At 36.0% G+C, this 18,015-nt stretch overlaps 1 protein-coding gene across 11 annotated transcripts in view; it reads right to left on the bottom strand.

Annotated features, from left to right (window-relative positions):
• Positions 1 to 18,015, bottom strand: part of TEAD1 (TEA domain transcription factor 1) — a 295,771-nt gene that overhangs the window by 189,832 nt on the left and 87,924 nt on the right. For all 11 annotated transcript variants that reach the window (XM_074273020.1, XM_074273019.1, XM_074273025.1 and 8 more), the window contains one exon: positions 9,828 to 10,083. In XM_074273020.1, the coding sequence (XP_074129121.1) occupies positions 9,828 to 9,975 (148 nt within the window). In that variant the 5' untranslated portion in view covers positions 9,976 to 10,083. The remainder of the gene's footprint in view (positions 1 to 9,827; positions 10,084 to 18,015) is intronic.

Genomic DNA, 18,015 nt, shown 5'->3' with positions numbered 1-18,015 from the left:
TCAGATTGGCTACATTAACAAGGAAAAATAACAAATGTTGGAGAAAACAAGTACTTTAATGCACTATTGATGGAACTATAAACCAGTCCAACTTGAAGAAGAATTTGGAACTATGCTTAAAAGATTATTAAAATGTGAGCATCCTTTGACCCAGCAATACCACTATTAAGTCTATATCCCAAAGAGATCAAAGGAAAAGGGAAAAGGCATATATATATATTTGTACCAGATCTTTTTATGTTGACAAAGAATTGGAAACTGAAACGGTGCCTATCAATTAGGGAATGATGAACTAAGTTGTGGTACATGATCATGATAGAATGCTAGTGTGCCATAAGAAATGATGTAGGGGATCGTATCAGAAAAACCTGGAAAGCCTTATATGAAATGATGCAAACTGAAATAAGTAGAACCAAAAGCATAATACATACAATTAAAATATTGTAAAGATAATCAACTTGAAAGACTTAACTTTGATCAACACAACAACCAATTGTGATTCCAAAGAAATCATGATGAAACATGCTTATCTATCTCCAAAAAATGAGTTAATGGATTCAGGGTGTAAAATAAAGTACATTTTCTTTCTTTTTATTTTTGATAAAGTTAATGTAGGAATTTGTTTAGCATGATGTAATAGATTTCATTTTTCTTGCCTTATCAATGGGTAGAAAATGACAAGGAGGGACAGACCAAAAACCAAGCCAAAAATACATTTCTATGTAATGTTCCCTTGTCTTTACTGGTTCTGCAGTTTGGAGCCTAGTAAAAGTAGTTTAATCTCTCATTGACAAGACAGTTTTTCAAATGTTTAAAGATGTTAATTGTGTCTTTGGGAACCTTTCCTTGAGAACAAAGGAAGTAGTTCAAATACCTCACCCATTCCCCCTCTATCACTTATTTCTAGACCAAAAGGAAAAACCTAAGGTCCAATGAGAGAATCCCACCAGGACCCAGAAGAAGCTGAAAATGGAGGCATCCATAAGAGTAAACTATTTTCCTAGAACTTCACAAGTAAAAGTAGAATTAAAGTCAAACTCTGAAAGACAAGAGGAGTGCCTTAGCTCTAAATAACCTCGGGTTCTGCACCCAGCTACAGTGATTGGGATGGCTCATTGGTTTTCTCAGCATGAAAAGGGGCCTCCTTTCAATCCTGTCACTTTCCTTGCTTCCTAATCACTCATTTTTTCCCTTGGAAGGTAATATATTGCAGCTGAAAAAGTACTGAATTTGGGGTCAAAAAACTTGAGTTTAAAATCAAGCTCTACCAGAAAAAGGGAATTGTATAAACTTCAGGCAATTCCCTTTACCTCTGTGATCCTCAGTAAAAGTTAAAGAACTGAAACCTCAAAGGGTTATGGGAATCAAAGAAAATTGGATGTGAAAAGAACTGTTTTACCATCATGGGCTATATAAATGAAAGTTGTTACAGCTACTGAAGTAGTAGGAGAGAGCAAAGGGAGAAGCAATAGTTATCTTTTACAACTTAGTGACTGGGAAGATTAGGTAGATCACAGGCAGTCTCATCAGTCATTTCAACTATTTTTTTTAAAGAGTAGATACTCTGATCCCCACAAGAGGACTTTGTGCTTTGCCATAGGGCTTTGCTATCTAAGCCTACATTAATACATGTTCAATAATTTCAAACAAAAAGGTGATTGTCCTTGCAGCGGTCCTTTGGGAGCACCTGGAGATCTTAGCAGACATCAACTGCAGCTGTCCATCTCCTTCGAGTTGCTGGGGAGCTGGGATTCTAGGGTGCCACCAGACATTCCTAAACAAGGAATACATTCTTTGCTGGCTTATGATATCAGAAATACCCCTTAAAGGTTCTTAATGTCGTCCTGTCCTCTATCATTAATGACTGAAATTCTGACTCAGGACAAAGTAAAAGGTAACCACACTTCATGTGACTTCACCCCCGCCCCAAACCAGTCATCTGTGATCTCATGTCTTACCCCAGGGCAAGAATAGAGAATCTCAAGATTGGGAGACTGCTTTATTTCCATTGGAGACATGGTTTGATTATAGATTAATTCTGATTTTTTAAAATGAGTCTTATTATCAAAATATAACTTTTAGCTATAACTGATAAATGGGTAAAATTTTCTTTTCATGGAATTAAGGTAAAGACTATGGATGGGGAATACTATATGTTGCAGGAAAAGGTTTGTCAGTTGATTTTCCTTAACATTTTTTCTTTTAAAAAACAATGAGGGATAATGGAAAAAAGAGTAAAAGGAAGGAGATCTAAGAAAGCTGCTTGTTCAAGCTAATCCCTTTTAATGGAACAGTTCAAGAGATAAACCATATCTCTCCCTTAAGTGAGGACATGCAAGTGTTGAAGAGTGCTCTCAGAGACACCCAGGAAATGGCAGCCCACTTGGGGCTGGGAATGTTTCCTAGTCGATTTAATCTTTGTCTTTTACTTTTTGCCCATCCAAAGATAAACCAAAACAGTACAGAGTTGAACTATAAATAATATATAGGCTTCTGTTTGAATATACACACAGGAATAAAGAGAAAAATTTCAATAAGCATCAAAAATCTTTGCTCTTGATGATGACATAAGATTTTTAGATCAAAGAATAACAAGGGAGGAGCAATCTACCAGAGCAGAAATAGCAGAAGCTAAATTTCATATTTGAGGGAGAACAGGGAAGAATAAGAGATCTCGCCACCCCCTTCTAACAAGGCTTAAATCTCAAGAGATATTTTTTAATTCTCTTCTTTCCTGACATTGCACCTGTTCTGCCGTCTAGCTTTAAGGAAACCTCATCACCCAGAGGAAATAGCACTGTACTCGACCTTGCCTCTTGTGTGACTCGGGATGCTGACATCACAGTGTACTTGAAAGCTCTAGGAATGCTTGGAAATATTATAGCATCTCTCAAGTTAAAAAAAAAACAAAAACAAAAAACTTGATATTTTACTAAAAAGCATCACATCATTTTAAATATGCTACACTTAGAATACAAAACACTTAGAATGATTTTATTTTGAAATCTTAAGAGAACAAGTATGCTCTTAGGGCAAGACTCTTTCCAGAACTCCAGCAGGCAAGAGGTTGTAGAGAGTACTGGCTCTGGAGCAGGAAGATAGGACTCACATTCTGCATCTAACGCTCACTACCTGTGTGACTGCGGAGACATGGACTGTGACTGCCTCATTTATATAATGGAGCCTGGGAGGGTCAAAGAGGGGATGTTAAACTAGATGGCCCCATACCTTGGGATACAGGCTAGAGATGGGAAGTCCATGATTACTGGGACAAGATGATAAGAGCCCATTATGAAGCCTCACCTATGCCACAGTCAACGTCTTCCTACAAGCATCAGCTGGATGAAAACTCCACTGAAGAGCCTACGTGTCAACCCCAATGAGTTTCTCCTTCAGAAGCTTGGCTCTCCAGTCTAAAGTGGGCTTTCCACAGATGCAGTCAATAATATCTAGTTAACAAACTGCAAGTGCCCACAGAAAACCACATGGACTCAGATCTTCATGAGGTGTCAAATAATACACACACACACACACACAGCCAATGCTCTATCCAGCCCAGTGCTGAGTACTGAGCAGATACAGCTGCTCAATAAATACTGAGTAACTGAGTGATGATGCCTGTTGATTAGCAATTCAATTAGATCTTAGGCAGTGTTGCCACAGTTAAGTCTCAAATAAGAACCCTGTAGTGATCAGCTTGCAGTTTAGTGGTAAATTTCCTGTTAAAGCCAAGGTGGAGACTGGCAAGAATTTAAATCCCCAGAGAAGATGTAGAATTCTACAAGGTTGAGGTTGGGGGTGGAGAGAATGTTGTTTTTTGGATTTTTCTTTTTTTCACTGCAATATAGTACACAGCTGAACCAAAGAAACCTGAAAGGAAATTGTCTTTTTCCCAGTTTTCTGCAAGAAATACATTGATACTCAGGAGATAGGCTAATTATGAGATTTAAATATTTTTATTTAGAAAAAAATTCTAGATAAAACAAAAAAGCTACCACACCATCCACCCTGTTCCCCATCTATCAATATTCATATCAGCTCAAAGAGTTATGTTTTATAGAGAGTAGACAGAGATAGGGAAAGAACAAGATACTGAGGATAAGACAGAGAGAAAGACAGTCAGAGAGATAGCCAGAGAGAGAGAGTTAAAGAGAGGCACAGAGAGAGAGAGACAGAGACAGAGAGAGTGTATAAGACACGATGAGGAAGAGTCAGAGCTTCAGAAATAGAAAAATCATTTAAAAATGTCAAGGAAAAAAACCCAGCGACAATGAAGTTGCAGAAACTACCAATTAAGGCAGGCATATGAGAAACTTCAAATAAACCTAGCTCTTCCAGTTTTATTTCAACAGTGACCTTAAAAAGGCACTAGATAACAAGAAAACCTAATAGAAATATCAGTAAGCTCCTTCACAGAGTCCAAGAATGAACAAAAGACAGCCGGAAATAGGGTCCTGTCAGAGAAGCCAAAATAGGTACAATAAAGTATGACAGAAGCTTTAAGTAGCACCCTATTGCGGGAAGTCCCAAAATAGATCATAACTATCAATATAAATGGAATGAATTTGCCCATTAAAAGAAAGAGAATAGAAGAACATATTAAAAAGCAGAATTCAACAATATGCTATTTACAAGAAGCATCTTTAAAATAGAAACACACAAAATTAACATCAAGAGGATGAAACAGAAGATGATTCCAGTGATTCCAAAAATTAGGTGTAATAATTATGATATTAGACAACACTAAAAACAGACATAGTTTAAAAACATAAAGAACTATTTATGATGATCCTTAAAGGTACTACAAAGGGGAGGGGATAAAGACTTATATATCAATCCCACCTTATACATATGTGATTTGGAGCAAAGTCACAATGATCTAGTCAACTCCTTGCCACTATAAGTTAGAGAAGATGCTTATCTGCACTGATAGAAAAAGTTTCCTCATTGGGGAACTTCCCCATACCAGTGAAATGAGAGGCTCAATAAATATTTAGTTCACATCTCACTTACTATATACATGCATTAAAAAGAATAGCAAATAAATATAAGTTAGAAAAGCAAAAAGAAAGATAAAGTTATAACAGTTGATAATCACATAATCTTCTCAGGAGTAGACAAATCTAACAAAAGATAAGCAAGAAGGAAATTAAGGACCTGAAAATATCTTTATATAGGTGAAAGATGATAGACCTCTGACCATTACTGAGATTGGAAAGAAATGTATGTATTATTCAGAAACACATAGTATCTTCACAAAAATCATTTACCATCAATCCTCATACTTTTAGCTTTCATAATCACTTAATATTATTAAAAATTGAGGACTCCCCCTCCAAGAGTTTTTGCTAGGGAGATATAGCTATTGACATATGTCATATCAGAAATTAAAACACCTGAATATTATGGAAAGTTTTTACCTTGGAGATATTCAGGGGTCCCCAAAATAACATTTTTAAAAACCACATTAGGTCACAGAACTTCAAAAAGACTGAAAGCACTAATATTAAATAGAACCATTAGAGAATATAAAATAAAATAAAAATTATAGTCAATGAAGCACCTTAAGAGAAAAAAAACACATTCAAATGAAGTCTATATTGAGATGAAACCAAATTAGTCTTTGTGGGAAAGTTTGGAGACAGAGACAGAAATAAAGAACAAGAAGAAGCCAATGAATTGAGCATATAATTTTAAAAATTAAAAAAATCAATTTAACAAAATTAAAAATTTTCAATAACAAAAAAAAAAACACCCAAAGATTAACAAAATTAAAACCAAAAACCATGAAAAATAAAAATAAGAGCTGGGGTTGGGGGAGATTTGGAGAGAAAAATAAAATCTTGTAAGCCTTTTTAATAGGATCATGGATTAAGCAAGAATGGCCATTGTCACCACTATTTTATATAGTTCTGAAAGTGTTACTTTATTAACAACAACAAAAAAAAATTGAGAAAATAGCAAAAGCAAAACAAAATTATCAGTTTTTCAAAGAGAATATAAAGATTTCTTTAAAGAATCCTAGAGATTTAGTTTTTAAAAACTGAAATACTAATATAAGCAAAGTAGCAGTATAATCCATAAAAATTATCAGCCTATTACCAACAAAACCCAGAATCAGGAGATAGACAAATTCGTTGCAGCATAACTCAAAATACAAAAACTATTTGGGAATCTACATAGAAACTATATAAATACAACTGCAAAACATTTTTACAGAAATAAAGAAAAAACTAAATAATTTCAAAAATATTAAATGTTCATACTTGGCTATACCAACATAATAAAAATGGCAATGATACCTCAATTAAATATTCAGTGCCATACAAATCCATCCAAAGATTACTTTAGAGAGTTGGGAGGAAAAAAATAGCAAAATGTATCTGAACAGAAAAAAAAGATTAAAATTTCAAGGAAAGATAATATGGGGAGGGGGAAGGAGAGAAGGAGTGGTAGGGGTTTAAAAAGTAGTATCAAAGCTTAGTAATATCAAAGATCAGACTATAGTACAAAGCAGCACTGGTCAAAAATATTCCATACTCCAAAAGAGTATGAGAAGACTGTGGGAACTGAGTGTGGTTCATAACATAGCATTTTCACTCTTTTTGTTGTTGTTTGCTTGCATTTTATTTTTTTTCTCATTTTTTTTCCCAGTTTGATTTGCTTTTTCTTGAGCAGCAAGATAATTGTATAAATATGTATGCATATATTGGATTTAACACACATTTTGAACATGTTTAACATATATTGGATTACTTGCCATCTAGGGGAGGGAGTGGGGAAGAGGGAAAAATTGGAACACAAGATTTTGCAAGGGTTAATGTTGAGGAATTATCTATGCATGTGTTTTGAAAAATAAAAAGCTTTAATTAAAAAAATTAATACTAATTAAAAATAGAGATGATGATCAATGGGGCAGATTAAGTATACAATATCAAGAAACAAATGAAAACAGCAACAAAGTGATCTCAACTATTCAAAACATCTGGGCAAACAGGAAAGCAGGCTGGCAAAATATCTCACTCCACATACTACAACAGGTGGTGCCATAGTAGGTGCCATAGTAGCTTGGCCCATAGTAGGTACTTTAATCAATATGGCCAAAAAAATAACAAAATTTACATGAAAAAAATTCATTCAATCAACAAGCAATATTAAAGGGTTATTAAATGTAAGATGGAGCAGTTAGATGACAGTGTACAGAATGCACTGAGTAAGCAAGACATCCTTCGAAGTTCAAATCTGGCCAGATACTTACTTGCTATATGACACTGGGTAAGTCACTTAACCCTGCTTGCCTCAATTTCCTCATATTTAAAATAAGCTGGAGAAGGAAATAACGAACCACTCTAATATCTCTGCCATAAAAACCCCAAATAGGGTCACAGAGAGTCAGTTATAACTGAACAACAAAAATCTCAATGTGACAGATAATATTGTAAATAGACTGGATAAACAATGGAATTCCCAACTCTGAATGAGGGAATTTTTGTGAATAAGCAGAGATTAACAGCTTTTTTTTTTCCTTGCTTTCTTCATATCCTGTTTTATATAAATATTTATATATATATATATATATGTGTTATATCCTGTTACATATATATGTTATAAACATATATCCATATATATTTAGCAGAGCACCTAGTACACAGTAGATGCTTGATAAATGTTTGCCAATTTGATTTAATTTGATCATAGGACACGAAATAGACAGTTTTTATTATATAAATTTTTTTTTTTAATTGCACAAATTACTACAGCTAAAAATTGAAGGAAAATGCTTAATGGGGAAATAATCTTTGCATCAAGTTTCTCTTAGGAAGGTGTCATTTCTCTTCCAAAGACCTGTTTTTATAAATAGAGAACTGATACAAATATATAAGAACAAGAGCTATCTCCATTACATGAGTCAAAGAATATAAATAGAAATGAGCGGCGAGAGAAAAGGAAAGGGAAATAAGCTTTTATTAAAACATCAACTATGTGTAAAATAAGCACTTATCTCATTTGATCCTCATAATATTCCTCTGAGGTAGGTGCTATTATTATCCTCATTTTTCAGAGAATGGAACTAAGGCAAACAGGCAAAGTGATTTGCCGGGAATCACACAACTAGGAAAAATCTGAGGCAGGATTTGAACTCGGGATTCCTGTGTCCAGTCTATTCACTGTGTCACCACTAGAGACTATTTCTGTATACAATGTATGGATTTGCTTTGCTTCATTATTTATTCATCATAAATAATGGTATTTGAGAGAGAGGTGAATACAAGACAGCTTTGGATCTCTTTTAGTAAATTTATTATATACTTTTAAAAACACACCAAGTTGTATCTATATTCAGATTCCCAGTTTTATGAAAAAAAATCCTTTTTCCGTTCTTTGCCTAAGAAAATACTCATACTTAATGCTGCTTTTTAAGTTCAGAATGACAACAAAAAAAAGTTTTAAAAATGCATTTTTTAAGAAAAAAAGAAAGAAAGAAACGAATAATGAGCCTAGAAAAGGGAAGCCCTCTCCTTCTCTGGGTACAGAAACTATAACATGAGAGGAGTGGGATCCGACGGCCTTGAAACTTTCCACCCACAGCAGCTGAGCGGCTTCAACCCAAGTCTATTTTTCCAGACATGATGTTTCATTTGGCTGCAAGGGTCACATGACAGCTGCGAGCTAGGGCCTTAAGGGTTGTTTCTGCCTCTCGGTGACACTGACAGGCTGTGAGAGACTCCAACAGCAGAGAAAGGAAAAAAAAAAAAAATTTTTTTTCCTTGTTTCCATTACATCATCCAAGTTCTACTAGGAAGGGTGGGGGAGGGGAGGGGAAGAAGGGGGGCACAGCTGGTGGCAGCTGCAGAGCCATCTGCTTTCTCCTTAACAGTATGGGCTAGTTTATCCTGCAGACTCCTACGGTTCCTGATGGAGAAGAAACAGGATTAAAGGCACAACACCCCATTATGGAAAACCTTTCAAATTATTTAGAAATAAATTACTCTGGTGCTAAGTTAACTGTCTCAGGTAGGCTGCTGTGCCCAGCCTTCTCCGAGCCGGGGATGTTTATTTGTGTCTCTTTCGTCTCAAGTCACAGAACAAACTCAGTCAGCTTCATGTTCACAATTAGTCGGGCGGGATGTACGACCCTCCCCCCTACCACCTGCCATCTGCCTCTCACAAGGTAAGTAGCCAAAAGTAAAACTCTACAGTGAAAAATATTTATTTAGGGGGTGGGGGAAACCCAACTAATCCCAGCACAAAAATCTGTGCACACATCCACACACACTCGGAGGAAGCTCTCAGGGCAAATACCAGCTGGAGCAAGTGGAACATGGAACTCGCTTCTGGTCCGGCTGCAGATTCATTGCAGGGGGATGATTCTCCGGTAGGGATGCATTTAAGAAACATGCAACCACTTCATGCCATGAAGAACGGGCCAAGCTGCATTGTGACAATGTTAAATGGCCCAGAAAATCAGACTCTACTGTGAAGGGAGACCCAAATTTGGGGTGAGGAGCTGCGGCTGCTATGCGTTTGTTAGTCCCGCCATTTACAGAGAAATTACTTTTTCTTCACTTCCAGTCATTAAGCACTAGTAGCTGGTACAGCACATGTGATTCCACTAAGCAATAATTTCCTGATTAATCTAGTGCCAGAGGAAGGTGTACTCAGAAGCACAATAGCTCTATCTACCAAACACAACTGTAAAGGCACCTGGCTTCTCTCCATCCCCGAAAACAACACAAGCTTGTGAAATACAGCCATGAGACCTCTGAGCATCAATCACATGAATGTTCCTGTCCAATTACCGCAAAAATAAATTCCATGCGACTTACCATACATTTTGCCTTCATCTGATAGGATGATTTTTCTCCTCCCACAAGGTGGATAAATGGCCAGGGCCTCCTGAAAGCTCTGCTCAATATCTGGGCTCCAGACTCCCTCGGCATCATTGTCAATGGGCTTATCTGCAGAGTCACTCATTCTCTCAATGTTTTCGGCAGGACTTTCGCTGCCGCTCCAGCTGCTGGGCTCAATGGTGACGGTTGGGGTCTCCAAGCCAAAGCTTGGAGTCTTTTAAAGAAAAGAAACCTAAAAAAAGAGAAAGGACAAGAGCAGAATAAGGCCCAAATCCTGAAAAACATTCATTCGCTTAAATATCTATAAAGCCCTCTTAGAAGATTTCACACCATCCCACTTATTATACTAGTACCTAATATTAAATTTCCCTGCCCTCATCCATTTCATCCTATGTCAATTCAATGATCCTCAAAGCAATCACATTAAGTATTATCAGCATTATAGTTATTCTAATCCTTACTTACAAAGCAAGAAACTGTGGATCACAGAAGTTAAGAGATTTGCCCATGTTCATAATCCAAACCCAAATTAACTGTGATTCCAAGAGTGGTATTCATTCCATACTGTCCATCATGGCATTTACGGTAGAGTTAGGGTATAAAGTGTCAATCAATTAAAAATATAAGTACATTAATGTATATGAATATGAATCTCACACATATATATGTGGATCACATATGGTGAATGTTCATACAAAAGACACTATAAAACACCATTCCAATAGTCACAATAGCAATAAAAATGCAATGGGAAAGGAAAAACCCATTTTAGAAAGAGGATATAAGAGAAATCTTAGACAGACACACACACACCCTAAACTAGTGACATGCAAATAAGTATTAGATAGGATCCAAGAAGTTCAATAACTGGGGTGGTCAGGGAAAGCTTCATGTAAAAGAAAACATTTGAAGTGAGCTATAAGTGACAGCTAGGAAGTCAGGCAAAAGGGCAGAGTCATTGAGATGAGAAAGCAGAGTCATGTTTAGGAATCAGAGTGTTGTCCATTTTGGCTGAAGCCTACAAGAGGAGAGTCATGTGAGACAAGGCTGGAAAGGTCAGTTTATAACGGATTATAGACAGCAATAAATGTTAGCCAGAGTAGTTTAAATTAACTTCGATAAACTGTGATGGTGGGGGGAGAGGGAGAAGGAATGAATGACCAGGCTAGATCTAGGCAGAGAAAAGACAAATCTGGAGCATCCCAAATAAAGACCCATTTGGATACTATCACAGTGATAAATAACAAGGGTGGACAGAAAAATATGAGAGAAGGAAGGGAGAACCAAAGAGGTGACCCAGAAACTGAGTGCATCTTTGGATATGGGAGGTGATAAAGTAAAATATGGCCTTAAAGTTTCTATTACAACAGAAAGTTAAGTGCTCAGGCCACTGATAGAAATAAGGAAGTCCAACAGAGAAATAAGTTTAAGGGAAAGGATGAAAGACTTGGTTGGTGTCCTATTGAATCTGAAGAGAGAAAGGGGCAATTCAAGTAAAGGTAGTCTACACATAAACAGAAAAGGTGGACCTAGAGCTCAGAGGAGATCTGAACTAGAAATGGAAATTTCAATATCATCTTCATAATTGAGACTGTCAGATGCATTAAAAAAAAAAAAAAGAGGGCTTGAACAACAGCCGAGGAAAAGAGCTGAGGAAAAAGAAGCCAGTGAAGAAAGCAGAAAAGGAAAGTATGGAAAAGCAAATAGAGATCCAAGAAAAAAAAATATGCCTGAAGCCCAAAAAACAAAAACTATCCAATAATGTCAAACGTTATATGAGAATTAAAGATGAGGATTGGGGAGAGGGGAAAGAAAAGATTTAAGACTTGTCCTTTTCTAATTCTAAGGCAAGAAAAAAATTTTTTTAAACACAATTACCAATTATACTTTGCATGCTACAGAATGTGTCATTCTCAAAGTGAAGTTTCCAATCACTTGTTCTCCCCTTGGGCATCTCATAATAAGTGAAAAACACAATATCAAACACAAGTTCAACAATCACCAAAGCAATAAAAATCCAATAGAAAGAGGAATAATAGAATGGCGCTATAAAATGCATCTGAATCATTCAGTTTTGGAAAGTACATTCAAAAAGGGGGTCTGATTGTCTCCCCTAGCTTATTTCTTTCAAGAATACATATCCCATCTTCCAAAAAGATTAGAAGGAAAAAAACTCTCTTAAAAAGATATCATCTTCCTATAGTTCCTTCTTTCAATAAAATTGTTTCAAGATCCACTATTTGGTCTTCAAAGATGCTTTTACTCCTCCATATGATATACATATTCATATAACCTGTGTTCTTAAAGGAATGTCATACAACTCATTAGAGACAATGTAGAATAATCAATATCGAGCACTGGGCTTGAAGTCAGGAACATCTGGAGTCCATTCCCAACTCGTACAATGGCTAAATAACTTGGACAAGTCATTTACTCTCTCTAGCCCTTAGTTTCTTCATCCATAAAATGAAAAAGCTAAAATAGACTTAGGATGGAAAATGCCATCTGCATCCAAAGAAAAGAACAATGGAGAAGGAAGGCAGATAGAAGCATATTATCATCACTTTTCTTTCTTGTGGTTTTTCCTTTTTGCTCTCATTTTTTCTTTCATGATATGACAAATATGGAAATGTTTCAATGATTGTATATGTATAACTTGTATCAGATTGCTTCCTATCTTGGGGCAATGGGAAAAATGGAATTCAAAATCTCACAAAAATGAATGACAAAAACTATCTTTACATGAAATTGGATAACAATAAAATTCTATTAAGAAATTTGTTTTAAAATTTTAAATGAAAGGGAAGAAAGGTCTAATTCCAGATCTAAATCTATGATCCCTTGAAATGCCAAATTGTTACTGCGTCGTCAGTAAGAGAAAGATAATTCAGCCCTATTCTGAGGTCAGGGAATTCTTACTCATATGTATATCAGACTTCTGACTTTTGACAAAGCACAAAAGTTTTTTACTCCAAGGCTTGCTCCTTAGGAATATAACTGAGAACATGATGCAGCTATTGTTTCTAGTGCATATACCCAATGCAAAGAGTTTTGGGGCACAGCTCTCTTTTAAAGGTTTTATCATAATCCAAAACAACTGCCAACCAAATGGACAGCATCCAGACGAGAACATGAACATGTGGCACTCCTGAGCACCTGCAATCTCCCAGGCAGCTTTCTGAGCATCACCAAACCCTATGATTCATCAAGAAAAGATTCCCTGAGGTAGCCCATAGTTCGTATTTATTCAATAGAAAATAACTAATTAGAACTTGCCCTTCACTGCTGAGGATTCTTTGCCTTTCTATCATGACATTCCTATTTTGCAGTCCCTGGGGACATGAGACCTCTGAATTGAAAACCCTTCATATACAACTATTCATGTGTCACCCAAAGTACTTTTCCAGCCGCAGAAAATCTTTCTTTGCACCTTGGTGAAAAAACACCAAGTTATAAATTAAACCACAAAAAAAGGCACTCTTTTATTAACTCCCCAAATAAATTCCAAGTTCTCAGTATAAACTTTTTTGGGTTCCCAAAATATGGCATCTTACTTCTGGAATCTTAAAAAAAAAAAGGGGGGGGCTTATAAAAGACACATTGGACTCTCCCTTGCTCTAGAAATCTATTTCATCTCAACTTTGGTTTGTTCAGAAAACCAAAAGGATGAGAGGATGTGGCTGGATCAAAACTAACGGAATGAATAAAGTCCCTCACCATTATTCTTTGCAGACTTAGGGGTGGAGCTGCAGATGGAAGCAGCAAAGCTCTTAGCAGACTTTGGCCACTGCCATTGTCTTGGGTAATTTAGCTGAATTGTTTCCCTCCTTTTTAATAAAAAAAAAAAAAATTTGTTTTAACCAATGATTCTCAGGGAGGGTTGGATGGAAGAATATTCTGGGACTTGTAGGCGATCTGAACACAAAAGAAATCAATAAAAATGTATTAGTAAAATACAATAGAATGCTAGCCTTCACAAATACAAGTGTAGAATCCATATTCTGGATATCACAGACTCTTGCTACCACAATAGAGCCCATTCATATCTTCAGTTCTGTGTGCAACCTTTTAAGAGAGAAACTGACAATTTAAAACATGTTCAAGAGGTTAGCCAGACTCTAAAAGCTATGTTACATAAGAAAAAATGTCCCAAGGATAAGGACAAACTCCCCAAATACTACAAGTTTTAGGGAAGAAGAGTTCTTCATGGTACAAAATTAAAAGAGCTAGATTTGGAGGCAATACTGTTCTGATTGGGAGGCTGTTTTAAGTATAAGGGTTCATAAAGCCAAACCTTATCAAAACATGTTAAAACAGCTACATCCATTAATAAAGATCCATCTCTCGGATTTCTATACCTTCTTGGATTGCCTACATTCAAGCCTGTGGAAGTGGGAGCGGGATGGGGGATGCAGGGAGGACATGAGGGAAGCACAGAGTATAAAGAACTGAAACAACAATTAGCTTATTCTACTTTACTCAAGATCTTTATCAGAAAAGGTCCATTAATTGATCAAGGTTTATTCTGGATCACCCTTAGGTCAATATCTCTTATTAATATTCCATAGAATTCAGAGCAGCCAATGGATGTAGAAGTTCAAATCTGGCATCAAACACTTGATATTTACTAGCTATGTGATCTTAACCCTAATCTCCCCCCCAAAAAAAATCTATAATATTTAAAGGATTTAAACATATAAAGAGAATTCAGCATCCACCTGAAATTCAACAGGATGGAATCACCTACAATGGACAGCAGCCAAAACAACATCCAGTAGCATGGATGTAAAGCCTACAAAGGCAGAATTAAATTGCAACCCTAAACCCTCAATAGTGGAGCATTAGGAGAATATCTCAAGTGAACACCTGCACGAGTTCTTGGCCATGTCCAGAACTGGTCATCCATCAACTCCTCCTAAGCCATCTCAGAAGCCAGAAATTAGGCACAAGGTAGAGCTTAATAAAAACTTCTTAAATTAAATTAATCAATGTATATTTTAAATGGTACCACATGTGACCAATTCTCATTCTCAGTTCCTGTCGACACACATATTCATCAGTAATAGATGTGGTCTAGCCAAATACTGTCTAGGGACAATTTATGAAGTTATTTTTTTTTATTCACTTTACCTCCTCAAAGTTAAAAGTTCTTTAATGGCCTGAGCCAATCACTAAATCTAAGAACTATAATTTCAAAGTTATTCTGTGGATACTAATATACCTAATAACAGGATGATGATACAGCAAAAAGACAACTAATATTCTCATAGAGAAAATGAGTTTAAAATTTCTATGTGATCTTCTAATTTCAGGACTTAAAGGTCTAAAGATAATCACAAGAAAAAAATTAAATCTATGGATAAAATAGGTTGGATCTCCTCACTCCACAATGCAGACTTGAGTTGTGTTTTATCTGAAGAGCAGTTTTTTAAACCTCTTCTATATTTAGGATCAGTTTTCTCTTAGGGAAGGTACATTAATAATAATAGTTGCTGATATTTACCTAGTATTTTAATAGTCACCAAGGGCTTTACAGACATCTATTTTGCGCTTCACAACAACCCATTTAAGTTCTAATGTAGTTCCCTTTTATCAGTAATCTAAAAGGAAACTATATATCATGCTAAGAACTTGGAGTCAGGAATGCATGGATTCAAATCCAGTTCCTGCTACTAGCTTTGTGACCCTGTACCAAGGCACATAACTTATATTAGCTGTAGATAATTTCTGAAATTTGACCAGATGGCACAAAGAAAAGAGCACCAAATCTGGAATCAGAAAGAGCCAAGTTCAAATCCAGCCTCATCTACTTACTAGCTGTGTGAGTCACTTGATTCCTATTTGTCTTGGTCTCCTCAATTTAAAAATGTGGATAATAATCACACCTCTTTTAATATTTAATAATAATAATAACAAAAGTAATATTTATAAACTATCTAAGTATGGTGCCTAGGACATAACATGCTGAATAATGTTAGCTATATTATTATCATAATTAATGGTTTGCAATGGTGAAAGAACTGATGAAAAGAATTCTCACATGAAGCTTATAGGCTAATGATGCTAGAGTTCAAGGGGACAATCTTGCCCAACCTTCTCATTTTATAGGTATGGAAACTAAGGACTTGTGCACAGACACAGTCATTAGTGACAAAGCTAGGTTTTACTCTAGATGAAGCACTGATCAAATCACAAATTCTCTGCAAATTCAGAAACTCTGAAAATTGAGAAAAGTTAAATGAGCTGCCCCTGTGGTTACTCTAGCAGAGTTAACCAGCAGACTTTTCATCCAGAGAGATGATAATCCCCTGACATAACCTGTGAGAACTCAGCTTTATCTCTATAAGAAGAGAGCATTGGAGGAAGACCCGGAGTTGATCAGCCACCCTTTCATTCTGTCAGGAATATCATTTTGAATCTGAAGTCATAGGACTTTGCATTTAAATTTTGGGATTATGGGTTAATCATCTTTCCCTTTCCTAGAACATAAAATCAGACTTGATATTGGCTAAACTAGCTCCCAGCTCTAAATACTATCACCAGATAATAAGGTGGTTGTAGGAAAGGGAGGAAGAGTTGAATTTGATTAATGGAAGCCATTTTCAAATAAAAAAGTTAAAAAAAAAAAAAAACCTAACCAAATTAAGACTTTATGATAATCATTTGAATCAAATCTCAAATAACCCAAAAACTATAAAAACTTATCTAGTAAAAAATAAAAACACAGTCCTAGTTCATACTGTTTTAAGTTTTTTCTTCCAAAGGGGGAAATGGTACTTCAGTTACCAAATATTTCCCTTGTCTGTTCAAAATGAAATTACTTCTCTCAGTTAATCATTTCCTGCTCATCAACATGCTGCAACATCATCATCATCATCAACAGGCATTTCTTAAGTGCTTACTATGTGCCATAGCACCAAATTACAGCTTGGATGGTCAAATCATTATGGTGAAAATGGGGTGTAGCTGATAACTAACAATGTAACTCAATCAAGTCATTGGCAGGGGAATTTCCCAGTATCAGGATCGTCCTACAACATACAAAAGAGTTACACCCGGGTTACTCCACCCTTCTACTGCTTCAAGGACAAAACAATCCTTTGCCTGTTTAGTACACAGTGGCTTCAGGTTCCCAATATGAGAAATTTCACCATAATAACTAAATCCCTATCTTCCTTTCCCCTCCCTCAAAAAAATTCCCACCGTATATCTGGAGATTGAATTAGAGGAAAAAGTAGGAAAAGAAAGAAATCCTCTACTTTTCTCCTGTCAGAAAAAGTTTTAAAAATCTTGTAGTCTTAATTGCCAAATTATCATTCCAGTACAAGGATGAAAGCAATAATAATAAATAATGTCAACAACTGATATTTATACAGCACTTAAAAGTTAGAAAAAGATTTTCCATATGTTATCTCACCCTACCATGTCTATCAACCACCTAAACTCCCCATTCTAATATCTGTGCTTTAGGTAAGTTTCTTGAGGACAGGCGCTGTTTAAGTTTTATATTTGTAGCCTTGGAACATAGTACAGTGTCTAGAATATATAACAACTACTATACTATACTAAATAAATCAATGCTTGTTGAGTTGAATTGGAAGAAAGGCACCATGCTAAGCATCTTATGATCTCATTTGATCTGCAGAACAATCCTGTGAGGCAGGAGCAATTACTTAAGTTACTTGTCTCACAGCTAACAAAAAGTGTTTGAGACTAAATTTGAACTCAGGCCTTCCTTAATGGCTGGAATTGGCTTTAGAGATGCTGATGTACAATCATTCACTGCAAATAAATCTAAATGGCAATAGAAAATCTGGCTCTTTTCCCCCAATGTAACAATCAAGTAAAAGGCCCATTTGATGCAAGAAGACTCCACTAGGATTGTAAATTCTCAAACATTTTCCAAAACTTAGAGCAGGAAAGTCAGTAAAAAAAACAGCATAGGTCCTTTAAAAGACATCATGCTTTTCTCCTCAACTGCCACCAAAATCTAGCCTCAAGTGACCTCTCTGTAATTTCTACTCTGTAGTTGCTACTGATTCTGTCTAGCACAAATGTAATCCCTCGGCATGATAAATAGCCCTCCAAACACTTGAACATGGATAATACAGAAGAGGAAAAAAAAAAAAAAAGCCTCCCATCATTCGCCAATAAACTAACATAG

This window comes from Sminthopsis crassicaudata, chromosome 6 (genome assembly GCF_048593235.1).
Source record: "Sminthopsis crassicaudata isolate SCR6 chromosome 6, ASM4859323v1, whole genome shotgun sequence".
NCBI classification, from domain to species: Eukaryota; Metazoa; Chordata; class Mammalia; order Dasyuromorphia; family Dasyuridae; genus Sminthopsis; species Sminthopsis crassicaudata.
The sequence above is the reverse complement of the archived record's forward strand: the minus strand, read 5'-3'. Positions and strand labels throughout refer to the sequence as shown.